This window comes from Periplaneta americana, chromosome 5 (assembly GCF_040183065.1).
Source record: "Periplaneta americana isolate PAMFEO1 chromosome 5, P.americana_PAMFEO1_priV1, whole genome shotgun sequence".
In the NCBI taxonomy this organism is placed as follows: Eukaryota; Metazoa; Arthropoda; class Insecta; order Blattodea; family Blattidae; genus Periplaneta; species Periplaneta americana.
Genome location: NC_091121.1, coordinates 184441402 through 184459327, shown reverse-complemented (window position 1 = coordinate 184459327; position 17926 = coordinate 184441402). Strand labels below are relative to the sequence as shown.

Sequence of the window (17926 nt, the reverse complement as noted above, 5' to 3'; positions counted from 1 at the left end):
GTAAGTGGTATTTAAAAAACAATGTTAGTACTCGTACCTGATTAATAAATAACGCTACAAGGTTGCCTCTCCATCAGTATTATTTCCCTCTTTCAGTTGTATACCTTTTGTATGAAACAATTTTTCATTTGGTGCTTGCGTACAGAGTTATTTTGGGTGGCCAAGATAAATGGGACATTCTGTATATACATAAATTTCAAGACGAAACTAAAATTCTTTCAATGATTTATTATCACAATACTCTACTCAGTTAAACTTACTAAGAAATTTGGGATTTAAATCAGTGTCTTACCCAAAACACGCTTTGAAATGTTTCATATAAAATAATTTTTATCTCGAAAAGGAAGCAAAAACGAGCAAAACAGTATGAAACTTTTTTGTTTCAAATGTATTAAGGAATACCTTCCTGAAATTAATGGCATTACTTACGGGTCATCCTGTATATCGTTTTAATAGCCTCCGATCTCTTCGAGAATTTTCGGCATATGCGACTCAGAGTTAATTTCTGATGCCCATTCATATAGTTGGCCTACAGTACTTCTTGAATAGTTATACATGTGTATAAAATGCGCAAGAATTTAGATATTTGTTGCATTATATTGTATTGTATCATTATTTTTACTACGTTCATACGTACAAGCTACTTCGTATGTGAATAATTTTATTGTAGTGCTGAGTTTGAAATGTTGAATACAAGTTCTTTTTTTTTTTTGGGAGGGGGGAGGGTTCGTCCAACGTGCACAACGTTGCTGTGAACTAAGCCATTATAAATTAGAAGTATTTTCGTCGACACGATTTTGTGTTGACCTGGATCCGTACTGAAACACAGTGTTTACCATCACTCTAATTTCCCGTTATTTTCAACCTCTTCCCAATAGTGTTACACCATGACGTATTCAGCACGGACCAATCATCCCCCTATAGCAATACACACGACATAGGAACTAGCTGATGCGAAAAGTGTGAACCCAATACATACAAAACAATCTGTTCATTATTTTTCGGTTTATTTTACTGCAAAACTTACTATATGATAGCAATTTTGAGTTTTATTTCTGAGAAATGTTATATTATGAAAATAAGTATAGAATCCGTACTGCATTTCAAAGCGTTCTGATCTAGCATTAGCTCAGTCAACTGATGGTACGCTAATGAAAGTGACCAACAAACAACAACACATATAATTAACTGACTGACGACCGTCCGACCGATCAAGAGATGGAAAGTCCCTTCTGATAGGAGTAAATATCCCAACTGATAGACGAAATATCCGACCGATAGAGAAGCGGAATGTCCGAATTATAGGAGAGACCAGGTGTTCGAATTATAGGAGAGAAAGGATGTCTGAATTATAGGAGAGACCAGATGTTCGAATTATAGGAGAGACAGGATGTCCGAATTATAGGAGAGACCAGATGTTCGAATTATAGGACAGACCGGATGTCAGAATTATAGGAGAGACAGGATGTCAGAATTATAGGAGAGACTGGATATCCGAGTTATAGGAGAGACTGGATGTCCGAATGATAAGAGAGACCGGATGTCCAAATGATAGGAGAGACAGGATGTCCGAATTATAGGAGAGACCAGGTGTTCGAATTATAGGAGAGACAGGATGTTCGAATTATAGGAGAGACCAGATGTTCGAATGAAGGAGAGACAGGATGTCCGAATGATAGGAGAGACAGGATGTCCGAATGATAGAAGAGACAGGATGTCCGGATGGTGGTAGAGACAGGATGTCCGGATGATAGTAGAGACCGGATGTCCGAATGGTAGAAGAGACCTAATGCCCAAATGGTAGCAGAGACCGGATGTCCAAATGGTAGCAGAGACCGGATGTCCAAATGCTAGCAGAGACCGGATGTCCGAATTATAGGAGAGACGGATGTCCGAATTATGGGAGAGACCGGATGTCCGAATTATGGGAGAGACCGAATGTTCGAGTGATAGGAGAGACGGGATGTCCGAATGATAGGAGAGACGCGATGTCCGAATGATAGGAGAGACAGGATGTCCGAATGATAAGAGAGACTGAATTTAAGAGAGAAGTGTGTTGTGATGATGAATTATTTAAAGGATTTTAGTTTTGTACTTTATATGTGCAGAAATATGATCAGAACAAATGTAACATTGTAAAATTATTTTGCAGTAACAAAGTTACATTTCATCGGATCAAATTTCTGCACATTTATAGGACAAAACAAAAATCGTTTCAATCATTTTTTGTCATAAAACACTGTTCTTTTAAACTGACTGAGCATATTGGGAATTAAATTAATGGCTTTCTCAAAACAAGCTATGAAATGTTTCATATGAAACAAGTTTTATTTCCGAAAGGAAGCAAAAATGAGCACACTTGTATTAAACTTTATTGTTTTAAATACCTCAAAGAATAACCCCCTGGAATTAATTAGATCACTTACGGTTCACTTTGTATACCCTTCCTACCTTGCATTGAATTTTAAGTCGGTAGAAAGAAAGAAAGAAAGAAAGAAAGAAAGAAGGAAGGAAAGAAAGAAAAAATAAAGAAAGAAAGAAGGAAGGAAAGAAAGAAATAAAGAAAGAAAGAAAGAACGAACGAAAGAAGGAAGGAAGGAAAGAAAGAAAAGAAGGAACAAAGGAAAGAAAGAAAAGAAGGAAGAAAGGAAAGAAAGAAAAGAAGAAAGAAAGAAAGAAAGAAGGAAGGAAGGAAGGAAAGAAAGAAAGAAAGAAAGAAAGAAAGAAAGAAGGAAGGAAAGAAAGAAAGAAAGAACGAAAGAAGGAAGGAAAGAAAGAAAGAAAGAAAGAACGAAAGAAGGAAGGAAGGAAAGAAAGAAAAGAAGGAACAAAGGAAAGAAAGAAAAGAAGGAAGAAAGGAAAGAAAGAAAAGAAGAAAGAAAGAAGGAAGGAAAGAAAGAAAGAAATAAAGAAATAAAGAAATAAAGAAAGAAAGAAGGAAGGAAGGAAAGAAATAAAGAAAGAAGGAAAGAAAGAACGAAGGAAAGAAAGAAAGAAAGAAAGAAAGAACGAAAGAAGGAAGGAAGGAAAGAAAGAAAAGAAGGAAGAAAGGAAAGAAAGAACGAAAGAAGGAAGGAAGGAAAGAAAGAAAAGAAGGAAGAAAGAAAGAAAGAAAGAAAGAAAGAAAGAAAGAAAGAAAGAAAGAAAGAAAGAAAGAAAGACTTTAAGTTGTACTAAATAAACAATTATAGGAAAAATTTACGTGAAGATAAGAGGAGCAAATTTTCCAGATGTGCAATGAACAAAATATTTCCTGTGGTGAAATATTATTATTATTTATTTTTTTTTTTGTTACACGTTCCTGTAAAATTTCACCATGGAAAAATCTATATTTATTACAGAGACACATATTTGTGGCATTTTCTGAAAAGGGACATGTCAGGTTTTGAAAGCTTCCTCCTCATATAGTGTATGTTCAGAATTGTTTAGTTACTGAACGAGTATCTCTCCAACTTTTTGCAAATAAATACATTTTATTTTATTTTATTCGGTGCGTGAAGAATATTGGAAACATTTCTTATCAATATTTCTAAACATAGGCCCATAATTGCAGCTGCTATGTAGTACACATTCCTGTACGTTGTACTTTTATGAAATAAAGACGTCACAATTACCAATTCTATTGTTCAAACAAGAGGAAAGAAAGTCAAAACACGCGAATTGTCGCGGCTTGTGTTTTGGTACGAACACGTTGTAGATTCATATGCATTCGCTTGTAAATCTTCCGAGGCATACTGTTCACGACACTCGAACTCGCGACGCCAGGAACCATTGCCGTCAACGCTTACACGCAACAGATGTAAATTACAGAGTTGGGTCACCACGCCGGGCCATCAGGAGTCACGCACTGTGTTCAGGCACGTGTGCAGCAAGCTTATTGTAAAATATCAGTGCCCAAACTAAACACCACCATGCAATCAGCTGAAGATTTTTCTCCTTTGTAGACATACAGTAAGTCTATTTCAAGCACGAGACTTATTCTTCTTTCACGGGAGTCTTTTGGAAGGGTCTTCGTCAGTAACAATAATTCTACATCGAAGGAAAAAAGATGTCAAATTTTAGCACATTTGTGTAAGTGTAAGAAATTAAATGAGATGCGAAACACAAAATCTTTTCAATGAAGAAGAAAGAGTGGAACGGAGAAAAATTTTCTCCGGCACCACGATTTAAATCCAGGTTTTCAGCTCTACGTGCTGACGCTCTATCCACTAAGCCACACCAGATTCACATTCCAATGCCGGATCGAATCCTCTCAGTTTAATTGATTGAAGAGAATCACCGCTCATAATGCACGTTCTAGTATATGCCGCAATTCAACATCATAAGACAACCTAATATTGAAATATATCGTCTGATACAAATGATATCCACAACAACTTTGAATAATTATACTCAAGGCACAACCTCAGTCTATATACTATGACGTTCATACATTAGAAGGTGAAAAGACTTGCAGTGATGATAAAACAAGAATACGGGCACGAGCAAATCAGTTAACATAGTTCAAAGGTTGTAATGCATCTCTTCACACAATATAGTATACAGATTTCATTTTATTTTTTATTATTTTATCAGTGAAGACCTGAAAACATATTTGTACAAGTATTGTAATCACACATGTGCTTTTAATCATTTGACAGTAAGGTGTAGTCACATAAGAAAGACACATTTATGTCCTAATTATGTTGGTTTTTATAATGTTTTTATCATATTGTATGCTTATTGATATATATTGTATTTTGGTTGTAGAGACATATGTACCTGTTTGTGATGATCAGGCTTCGAGACTTCGGACCCAATAGAGCAGTTCAGTGGGAAATCCGCATAACGGCGTACTGAGTATAGTGGTGAAGCGTACAGTGGGTGGGGGTACTGTAGAATGAATGCCAACAAATACGCAAAGAAAAACGTTCTGGATTTGAAGGTTCTGACGAATAATTTAGTTTTCATACAAACTGTGTCTGAAACTATTACACGGTTAGAAGTTAAGAGATGCTCGAAGCCCTCAAATTAATTTAGAAAATGATGCAGAGAATTAATGAGACACCAAGTACACCGGTTACTGAACGTGTGAAACAGAAGTGGAAATCAATTTTATGTAAAAATAACGGATATGGAACATTGTGCAACATAAACAGCAAATTAGTGGACATAGAGTCACCCGAGAATAAAGGACTGTCTCTTAGAGACTGCAATGATGTTAGGTTTTTTCGTTTTGCTCCTATCACGTCATGCGACGTAGAGCGCAGCTTTCTACAGTACAAACTTTGGCAGATAACCGAAAAAGATTTACGTTTGAGACACTGAGAATGTATCTTGTAGTACATTGCAATTCGGTACTGTAACTGCACTTACTAAAGACGACCAACAGGATAAATAAAAAAATTAAGATTGCTACATGCTTATTTCCACCATTAACACTGTGTATAATTAAACACAAATGCTTATAAAAGACAGGAGAATAAATGCTTTTCATTTTCTTTTGACATTGTCATTGTGTAATGCATACTGGTATTTACTTTCAGAACATATATATATATATATATATATGTGTGTGTGTGTGTGTGTGTTTCCCCATACTACCGTACTCTACTCTAAATAGCAACGTTGTTACCTCAACACATCTCTATCTACCTGCAGCGAGTCAACAACCTATAGTGCATGAACAGTAAACTTATTGTATCGGGTCCAAAGTCTCGAAGCCTGGTGATGATATTGCTATATAGAATGTTGTATCTGATGATGTTAGTATGAAACCGACGAAAACGTTCATACAACATTAAATCATGTAATGTAAGGACTTGTACCTTATTTATATTGATAGTAAAGTCATTGACTGAAAATAAATATTCATATTATATATCATATACTTTTCTGAAAATTAATCAAAATGAATTGCAAAACTCTCAGTTTAAGTTCCACCTCTTGGGTTCCCTTTAGTGGCCAACCCTCATGCACTGCGTCACAGATGTGTGACAGTGGCACAATGTCCAACACACTATGTGCAGAGGTGCACTCGTTATGAGTGACTAAGTGGCCGAGATCGGACGGAATAAGCGCCGTCTTAAATCACGTTAAGTGATTATTTTTCGCATAACATATATTACGATGTACCGAAGTACAAATGATATTTCCATGCAGAAATTCTGCGTCATCATATGATGAAGGGTGAGTGGAAATGAAATTGTTTTTTCTTTCTGTAAACTGCTCCAGGGAAACTTATTTTTACGGCTCTCGTAATTGCGCTCGAGTGGCCAAAATTTGTATAAGTACTTGTTTTGACATTATTAAGGGGAGAGGATAGTATTTTTTTTAACTTTTTCCCTATTTGGTGTAAAATATTAATTTTTTGTATGTAGAGAGCTCATAGCTGTAGCAATTCAACCAAATATAAATATTTTGAAAAAAAAATTATTTGGGGGCCCAAATTTGAAAAAAAAAATATACCCAATGCGGGATTATACTAAAACCGATATATCTAAACCGTTTTTAAAGATAGATTCAAACGGTTTTTTACAATGTATTTGCAAATGCATGTTCTATAAACTGTCTGTAACAGAATTTTGATATTAGTCCCTACGTTTGTAAAATAAACAATTAAAATTTAATAACAATTTTCTGATTTCCTTTCTTGCAAACAAACGGACGTATTTTTTTAAATGAAATCAATTAACAAAATTCTGTGACACAGAAAAGTTTCCTAATAGTCTAAAGAATGTGTGTTCTAAATTTCATGCACGTATCTTTAATAGTTCAAAAATTATATCCATTTTTGTCTGGCAATGTAGAAAAAAAATGAAGTTACTGGAAACCCATAAAAGGGGGCGTATGATTTAAAAATCCATAGCGCAGGAAGTTTAAAATTGGCGACTCAACATCCGATAAGGGCACAAATACCCACAAAATGTTATGCTATGCATTCCACACATATCACAGAGTATTTTAAAGAATTTTTTTTTAATTTACTCATTTTTTACCAAAAAATACCATCCTCTCCCCTTAACATGGTGAAAGAAAATAATTAACTTTTTTATCTGCTCCCATGAGAATGTCTGCTTGTAAGATATCCATCATCAGCTCTTTGATTTCGAGCATCCTCAGGTTCGTGCAGAATCTATAGGTGTTGTTCGATTCACCAAAGATGTGCAAAGAAAGCCGCGCAATGAGAGTGGACGAGGTAATAATGCGAGTGGGGTCGTTTCAACTTTCACTCTCCCGTAATCCAATGCAATCCCATCTGAGCCACTGATTAGGCCGTGGGCGGCCAGGAGTCGTGACAGCGCCTACTCACCTCAGTAGAGCTGCTTAGGAACGTGGCCTGCAGAGGAAGGGTTAAAAGGGGTAGCAGTGGTGCGGGAACTAGAACAGTGGTCGATTATTAATGTGCTGAACATCGTTGGGAAGTTACTGTATATTCATTATGTACAAAATCAAATTTAATGAAAATGATCAAACTCAAAATCGCGATATTTCCTACTTTACGTAAGTGGATGAACTACTTTTCTTCCCTCCTATACCTACTAAAGTGATTTGTTTTTATTTTACACCAGTATCATTGAACTCCAGTGGTGGAAGAGGTTAGCAAACGGTGTTTCCGGTTCTCAATAGTTAATCCAAAGGTATAGCCAGGTTAATATTAGAAATGTTAGTGAAAATAAAATGATGTCCCTATATCATGCGGTACATTATGAAATAAAAATAGCACACCACATGGGCATCTGCCTTACTGGAAGTTCCCAAAAAGGCTCCTGTTAGGACGAATACATGCGTCAACCCGCAGTCACATTGAATCTCGGATTTCACCACAATATGAGCTCCATCTGAATCCGTTATGAGCGAGTAGAACGAACTGGAGAAGTAGTGAATGATGAGGACTGAATAATGTTTTACTTCAAAAAGAGAAACAGTTTGGAATAGCATGTAAACCCAAAGAGATGGATTATTTCATTTGATTATCTGTTATTCGACTCAGTGTGGACGCTTAGTATGTGGACATTAAGTTTGAAACAATAGAAAATACAGGGTGTAAGGGGTATAAGTGCCATTATTTTAACTGATGGTTATTCATGTCATAAGGAAGAAAAATTGCCCTTACAATTTTTTATAATTGCAATATTTAACTATTTATTGAAGTTTACAATATTAGATGTTTTGCAAACGGTGCTGGAAGGGAGGAGTGGGTTTACAAGTACACAGTACAGCTCAAGCGGGTAAAGACATACTTGTACAAAACAGATGCTCTGTTCTAATGCAGGGGTGGACCATGACAATACTCTTGTTTACATAAAACGAGCAGCAAATACAAACTTTCAATCTCATTAATAAAACATTATGGTTTAATTTACATTTTTTGTAACAATATTGCTCCATTTTTATTGTACTGTGTGTCTAAAAACTAAACAATAATGGTTTTCTGCACAAAATCACACGAACCTTTTTTTCTAATGCAAAATTTTAATCTCTCCCGCTTCCGTAAACCAGTATCATTTTTAAACAATTTCTGGTGTGTGATTTTCGAAACGGGGTAAGAGACTTCTAGTTTCTAATAATCGTTGAGAAAATGCTACGAAAGTTCGCCGATTAAGTAAGCTTCTTTGAGGAAAACGTTGACGGTACATCCTTCTTGCCTCACTTGAATTACAACGACTTTCTCCATAAATTAATAACATATGATATTCCTAAACTGTGAATGACATTGTAAGTCGTTTATCGAATACCCTGTACTGAACTGTCATCCGCTCGGCAGTAGAGCTATGGACAGGGAGCTTGAACTCAGCTGACTCGTACTTACGTCTGTGCAGAGTACTGCCTGCTGAACACGTTGCCACGTTTCTCACGCCAGAATATTAACAAATTTAAGCATGCATTTTTATTTAATATCACGAAAACGTAATAGAACACACAAATATTTATTTAAACTAATTTTAACTCTCTGCTAGATATATCTACTGATGTAATTGTTTTCGTAATTTTATTAACAATATAAGCAGTATGACGCGAATAAAATAAGGAAAGAAATTTCTTTTCTGGGAAAACTATCAAGTTTTGACCCTATGTTGTATGGACATTTTTTGATTCTGTAGACCGTCCCCGACGACTGTGAAAAGGACGGCACTTATACCCCTTATATATATATATATATATATATATATATATATATATATATATAATTTTTCTCTCCTTAAGACAGGAGTCGGCCTCGGTAGTGTACTTGGTATAGCGCTGGCTTTCTATGCTCGAGGTTGCGGGTTCGATCCCGGTCCAGGTCGATGGCATTTAAGTGTACTTAAATAGTTCAGTAGATTTCCTGGCATGTAAACGAACTCCTACGGGACAAAATTCCGGCACTCCGGCGACGCTTATATAACCTCTACAGTTGCAAGCGTCGTTAAATAAACCGTAATTTAAAATTTTTAAGACAGGAAACTTGAAAACTTCTCTTACATTTGTTTTTATACGAAAGGGAAAGTCAAATTTAGCTAATTTATCTTATAAAATGTAATTTACTTCGTTGGAATTTCCTGTATAAAAACTACGACATTTGCTTTTTCCATATATCCTTACTGGTTGCTCCACATTTCTCAATAATATGGTTTTTGAAACGGATAGAAGAAGGGCGTGTAACACAGCAACAAATATGTTCATATAATTAAGTAGTTATAGACATTTGTTGCAAAAAGAAATAGTAAATGAAGAGAAGAACAATTTTAGAGTGTTTTAGAATATGAATTATGTTAGCTTATTATTTTACATAGGCCTACCATTACACCTCTCTAAAACTTTAAAATTACATTTCCCACAAAGTGCATATTCTGCCCCTCTTATAGCTAACTCCTCAATTAGATTATTTTTTTTTATTTTATTGGGTTATTTTACGACGCTGTATCAACATCTCAGGTTATTTAGCGTCTGAATGAAATGAAGGTGATAATGCCGGTGATAAGGCATTAATAAGGTGACAAGGTCCGGGGTCCAGCACCGAAAGTTACCCAGCTATTAGATTATTAAGAAGCATTTGAATTTGATTATGTGTAGGCTGCAAAGAGTTTGAAAAAACATTTAAGGTCACATCCGTTTCTCTGGCCAAACACGCCAGTGCATTGACAGTATTTCACAGATTTATTCATATTTACGTTTCTTTAACAGACCATACAGGTTTCACTAAATCGAGATCAAACATTGATTCAGAAGATCAACTGTACGTCGCAACGACAATAGACGTAGATAATTTTTAATCGGTTCGATTAATCGATTAAATCTACAGCTCTAATGATTTATTAATTAACAATAATAGTAATAATAATAATAACAATAACAATAACAACAACAACAATAATAATAATAATAATAATAATAATAATAATAATAATAATAATAATAATAATAATAATAAGCATTACAAAATTAAAATGCTCATTTAACTACGGCAGAAAGCAAATCAACTCTGTTGCTATGATACTTCAGTACAACATAACACGTGTACCATGGCCTACTGTGTTAATAGTGTTGCTCTCTGCATGTTTAGGTTTAAGAAGTTCTTCCAGAATATTTCTTTTTGCGTATTATGTAAAGCTGTGTTGTAACTCTTTGCACAGATATGACAGACACTACTTTAATTGAATTATGTTTCCAGGTATATTAAAATTGCCAAGTTATTTTATTAAATTTCTTAATTTCAGCCTTTTTGTGGTTTTAATTTAAATTCTGAGTGCAATTTTGTGTTTAAAATTTGTAAAATTATGGGTGATATTTTATGTATGGAGTGACCAACAATTTATCTTTGGTAATTAATCGAACAAAATGTATTATTATTTTTACTAATTATATTACTACTATATGCTTCTTAGCATTTCCCTTGATTTGACCGTAAAGCAAATAACTGGAGTACAATACAAAATAAATACAGCATAAAAGAGAATGATCAGAGCTTGAGGGCCGAAACTTATTACCAAAATTACAGAAGAGACAAAATAAAGTAAAAATAAAAACACTAAAGAGGTTACTGGACGTCTTGCGTGAGACAGGAATGGGTCAACAAGTGGCCGAATTCCATGTTAACTTATATGTACCAGTTGTTAAACAACGCTGTATAAAATACTAGGTTATCTACAGTTGTGGAGTTGGTAATAGTGAGATGATATTTTGAAGACTTCAAACTAAAGAGTTCACTTCGTTATTATTATTAATTTACTATTTTAGTGGGTTATTTTACGACGCTGTATCAACATCTCTGGTTATTTAGCGTCTGAATGAAATTAAGATGACTATTACACTTTTACTACGTCACACTACTTTTGACCAATAAAACGGTACGAAAGGACGTCTTTCAACCAATCATGGCTGCTTATCGCACAATTTTATCGCGTCCATAGCATTTGTTTAATTTTATCGCGTCCCTAGCATTTGTTTATTTTTATCACTACCCTAGCATTTGTTTCTTTGTTTGCCAACATTTCAAACTGCATTGGTATGAACGTTAAAAACAGAAAATTACAAACCACTCCAGTCGATGCACAGCACTTTCAAATATGACTCGCATTGGCATTCAAGAACAAGAATTAATAAAGATCACTGGTCATAGCTATGCATCTTCCCTGAAACCCTATTTACAAATAAATTAAGTGCACCATTTGGAAATCCTGAATAAGTTGAGGGATACACCATGTACATCAACGAATTCACTTCTTTTACGCACACGTCCAATATAACATCAACTGAACCACCAACCACTAAAACATTCAAATTTGAAAATTGTACCTACTTTCAATAATTGTTTCTTTTAAAATTATTCATGTTTATTTTTTATTTCATCATCGTTAATTAAAATGTTTCTTGTTTATTTCATCATCCCTAATTAAAACTTTTCTAACACTCGTTTATATTATTTAGGTTATGTTATAGCTTCTGCTATATGATATTATGGATAGTCACGTATATATCAGAGATTGTTTAATACTAAGATTTATTGAAAATCATCTGTCAAGTGACGTTGATTACTGGGATCCGGATAATCGAAGTGGAATGCAACTTTTTAATAAAAATGAAACTGAATCAACAAAGCCTTCTTGACCAGTAACCGTCCACAGATTTCAATGAAGATTCCATAGTTGGCACAACTGATAACAAGAAAACAGCTCATCATAACACACTACTGCCATCTACTAGCGTAATATTTATAATGTTGAGATGGTACAAATTTGAAGACAGTTTTGTATTTTCGTAAGTCAATTAATATTTTATTGTATTTTTTTTCTTTTTTTTTTTTAATTTCGACCGGCCAGAGGCCGTTTTTCCAAAGTTATCTATTTTTGTTTTCTGTTTGTTTTACCTTTGGTTCCTTTGTTTTTTACTTATACTAATACAATCACAACACCCATGCCCGAGGCGGGACTCGAACCCACAACCCTTCGGACCAAGCGATAGGGACATGCCGTGCCCCTTCCGCTTGAGCCATCCGGGCCGGCTTATTGGAGTACTTCGTTACTTCTAATCTTTATATACCTTCTTCTAATCGTGTAATAGTCAATTAAATCCCACTCGAGTTTTGATTTTCTCTAGACTATTTCGTTTTGTATGACGTCATTCCATTTTCGACCAATGAAGTGTAATGAAATTTTGAATTCCAACCAATCACAGTCACACTTTGCGATAATTCTTGCAGCTAGATTTATCGCTATCAATTTATCGCATGGTCGTTCTTTTGTTTAGTCGTTGTCGCCAACTGTTTCCCCGTAAATTGATGATCATGAATACATTAAGATGCAACTACACGGTTAAACTTTTCTTTCAACTTTAAAGCAATGAATGCAAGATTGATATTTAATATTAATTAATATATTTACGCAGTGAAGACGAACGTTCAAAACGGCGCACCACGTAGACACAAAATCTTCATGTATCTTAATTGAACGTAACTTTTAAACTTGATTCTTTCAGTATTCTTCCCAGATTACATGCATACGCGATTGGAATATTGAACTGTGTAGATGCAGCTTTAGTTCCGTTACACACTACAGCGAGAATGCGTTTGTCGAGCTATAAAAAATGCTTTCGTGTAGCACTGATTGTGTGTAACGGTCGAAATAAGGCACAGCTGACATTGGTCCTGCTCCCACAGGTAACTTAACCTATAATAAGTAGCCTATAAAATTTGTATTTCGTGAATGAAATTAAACAATTAATAGAAAGCCAGATGTTCAAATTTATGTAACATCATCGCATATCAAGCCCAAAGACCTTGTATAGTAATAATAATGTCTTTGATCAAACTGCCTTCCGTATGGCGTAATAAAATTCGTGTTTTAATTAGGCCTATCTATACACAGATGGCTTCACTGTGTAGCAACATGTCTCGCTGTGAATACATAAGCATTGGTATATAGCTGTCCCCACTGTTACTGTTAAATTGAATTATGATTTCAGCAGATAATGAAAATGTATTTATGTTATAATAATAAGAGAAAAGTGCAGTACATGTAATCAACATTGTTAAACCTGTATTTCGCTTTTCGCAATTGGCATTACTGAATAATAACATCGAATTTCTTTATTGCAATGATTGATATTCATCTACGAGTATTTCAACTTCACAATGTCTGAATAGGTTAAGTATTCGTTAATATACACTTATTAACATTTTGTGATCGAATTTTAGGGATATATTATTTACATTTTTATTTTATTCACGAAATAGTCCTAATAAATGTCACTCGAGGTCTGAGATTACTACAGATAAATTTATCGGCAAATCTCAGACCTCTCGTGACATTACTACAGATAATTCCGGTGAAATGAGTCCGGGATTCAACATCGATAGTTACCCAGCATTTGCTCATATTGGGTAGAGGGAAAACCTCGGAAAAAATCTCAACCAATTAAAATGCCCCGACCGATAATCGAACCCGGGCCACCTGGTTTTGTGATCAGACATGCTAACCGTTACTTCACATGTGTGGATTATTATTATTATTACTATTATTATCATTACTATTATTATTACTATTATTATTGTTATTACTATTATTATTATTATTATTACTATTATTATTATTACTATTATTATTAGTATTATTACTATTATTATTAATATTCTAAATAATATTAATATTCTAAATAAATAAATAAAAATAAACTACTATTATTATTACTATTATTATTATTATTATTATTATTATTATTATTATTACTATTACTATTATTATTACTATTATTATTACTATTATTATTACTACTATTATTATTACCATTATTATTACCATTATTATTACTAGTATTATTACTACTATTATTATTACTATTATTATTACCATTATTATTATTACTATTATTATTATTACTATTATTATTATTATTACTAGTATTATTATTGCTATTATTATTATAGACTATTCCATTATTTCAATTATCTCATTGTACTAATTTTATAATTTTATAATTATTATTCGATTAATGATTGATGTAGACCATTATATTGATTTTATTTCATCTCATTGCCATTTCTATCATTCATTCTCATCATCATTTGTTGTTTTGTTCTGTTTTGTATCGTGCTAAACTGTAATTGGCCTTGTGCTGTTGTTTTTGCACGTTAATATTCTAAATAAATAAATAAATTACTATTATTATTATTACTATTATTATTATTATTGATATTATTATTATTGCTATTATTATTACTATTATTATTATTACCATTATTATTATTATTATTATTATTATTATTATTATTATTATTAACACTATTATTATTATTGCTATTATTATTACTATTATTATTATTACCATTATTATTATTATTATTATTATTAACACTATTATTATTATTACTATTATTATTATTACCATTATTATTATTATTATTATTATTATTATTAACACTATTATTATTATTGCTATTATTATTACTATTATTATTATTACCATTATTATTATTATTATTATTATTATTATTATTAACACTATTATTATTATTACCATTATTATTATTATTATTATTATTATTATTAACACTATTATTATTATTACTATTATTATTATTATTATTATTATTATTATTAGTCTAACTATAAATAGGTATATAATAATTGTATATTGTATTCAAGCTCACCGGGTCGATAACCCCCAGAAGAGGCGTTGTATTGGTGTCCTCGCCCCCTGCTGCCACGATCTTCTCAAGGCTCTTAAGGGCTTGGTCCACAGGGGGCCATTCCCCCTTCTGGGATAACTGCAGGACCTTAAGGGCTGCCTCCCTGGTGGACGCCCCGGCACTTCCCGGCTTCTTCCCAGAACCCACGCTCTCGGTGTCGCCCCCGGCGCTGAGCCTGTCCCCAGCGCTTCCAGAATCATCCTTGCCGCCTCCAGAAGACTTGTCGTCTCCGCCGCCTCCACCATTCTTGTTCCCTGCACCTCCACCCTTCTTACTTGGATTCATGATTCTAAAATTTACTCACTAGTCAGTTCAGATATCTTCCACAACGTCTTGACTGTCACCATTTTCATGTCGTAGTGTATTTTATTTATTACATAGCCTTTACTTCATCTTCTTTGATTCTAGTTTGATTAAAATATCCACCAGAGTTTCCTCCAGTAAACTGTTTGCAGGCAATATAAAATCTGTTGCATCCACAACAGAAATTATTATATGAAGCTTTTTTTTTTACCATACAAAAATCAATACACGTATATAAAGTAATAACCTCTAAAAAAATCTTCAAATCTGAATATAGGTTATAACACCACTTCATAAATTTTTGTTAATATGAAGACAATGAGTTCTTATACTTCAAATCACATCCGTTCACAGATGTAAATGGTGGCCTATTTCTAAGCACTTTTAAGCCGTTCTGAGCAGCTTCAAAACGTTTTATTACATCCACCATGATTAATGCAAGTCGACTATTAGGTCCATGAAACATTTCAAACACTCGTACATTCAAAGTTTTAATCCACTTCCATTCTAAAAGACGTAAAATTAAAATTATACGAAATGTCTATGAAATAAGGAATAAATATTTTTAAGAACCGAATAATTACTAAGTAACTTTCCCTATTGTTTTACGGACGTTAACCATCTTCAGTAAAAACTATACAGTTCACAGTAATAAATCTCCACATCTGTTTTCTAAGAGCTTAGATTGTGTAAAAACAGTCGAATGTCTTCAATAAAAACAGTTGAACACTTAACAAAAGAACGTGTTTGCTTCTTCTCATGTTTAAACGTTATCTTGAGGCACAACACGCAGAATTCTTGTTAGCAAATGTCAGAAGAAACAGACGCGATGTTTTTATTTAGTCAAGCATCACAGACACAATAATAATCCATATTAAGTACGTAATAACATCATATCCGCCAGTAATTCACAACTGAATGGGATTGTTCTTCTCTGGATCAGTGATTGTCCGTGACTGGCACCAGGATACTTGGAACATCACCCACTACGAAACCCCTCTCACCCCACCACAGTCCAGATTTTTTCGGTAAAAAAGAAACACAAGATAATTTCTCTGTATAATGGACTGTGGTGGGGTGAGGGGACGAAAAGCGCACGAGGAGAGTGCGAGGGGAAAAGTCCTATGCTGAAAAGGGGAAGGGGCTTGAAAGAAGGGGTTAGTAGGTAACAGCGGTGGTGGTGATGTAGCAGAAGAAATTTGCATGTTTCGTCACTGATTTCAAAAACCAACCAATGAGAAAGCTAGCAAATATCACGTGTACGGTATGGAATTGACTATATATAAGTACACCTCAAAAGTTATGGTCAAAGACTTTACCAACGTAAAGAGCTTCCAATAGTATCGTAACAAAAACACAGCATTTATCACGCTGTTACTTTACTTCAACAGTGAGTGATAATGGATTAATAAGATCGATTCTCCATTGACGCTATCTATACTTTATTCTACATTAGCGGCATATTTTATGGATTATTACTCTCTAAACCACGTGCCCCAGATTCGAGTAGAATATCTGTGAGAGCAGTTACTCTGACTATCTCAAGATCCCGTGCTGCTGTTACAGCAAGGGGCACGCAACTTCCGCCCTGGCACGGCCGAGAGGGGGGGGGGGTCTACAGCCCTTGCATAGCTAAGTTGAGAGATAACAAGCTTTCGATTCCTATACTTACAAATTTGAAAGCGTAAGGAATCATTGACAAGTTATTTGTTACCAATTCTGTTGCCTTCCATGGATAAAACAAGAAGCTATTCGCTAAAACAACGCTGCAAGTAAAAGCAAACACGATTTTTCTTCCTCACTGCGTCAATTTTAACCCAGTTTCCAACAGTACCTTCCGTTTACGTACTTAAAACTATAGTTTTTTTTTTTCGTTGTTGGTAACTCTATTATAGTTGCGACCTGTTATTCCCGGCGTGACTCCTCCTCTTTGCTTACGTGTTAGGAAGTCAAGGCTCTATATAGTCTAGGTAGGTAGTATCGTTCGCCATTTTTGTTCTTTCGTTGCCGAGCTACCAGACGAGGATCTATTTGCCACACCGTTAAACATTATCATATTGTAGCTCCTATGATAATAAATCAAACGCACTGTAATTGAGCAAATAATTGAGCGGCAAATAACGTCCTCGTGTGCTTTCTGCGAACGCCAACGAAAGAGCCAAAATGGCGGGCGATTATATTAAATATTTATCCAGCCTTAGGAAATGCTTAACATCTTCATCAGCGAATCACAAGACGCACACGTTTAAATGTAGCCGACCTGCAACGTGATTGGCTGCCAAGATTCTCTTCTTCAAGAAAAATTCACCGAGAGCAGAGCCCAGGAATCGAACCCGGGACCTCCTGGCTGAAAGCCAGCATGCTGATCAACAGACCACGGAGGCAGTCCAAAACTATTGTTAATACTATTATTACTTTTCTTCTTCCTCTTCTTGATCTATTCATTCATTCATAGTGTTCTGCCCAAGGGTCTTTCAC

The 17926-nt window shown here is 34.4% G+C and overlaps 1 protein-coding gene across 1 annotated transcript in view; it reads right to left on the bottom strand.

The window, feature by feature from the left end:
- The window catches only part of nompC (no mechanoreceptor potential C), a 358845-nt gene extending 342371 nt beyond the window's left edge, over positions 1-16474 (bottom strand). Inside the window, exon 1 of the mRNA XM_069826862.1 lies at positions 15107-16474. Coding sequence (XP_069682963.1) covers positions 15107-15430 — 324 coding nt within the window. The 5' untranslated portion in view covers positions 15431-16474. The remainder of the gene's footprint in view (positions 1-15106) is intronic.
- Positions 16475-17926: the final 1452 nt, after the last annotated feature.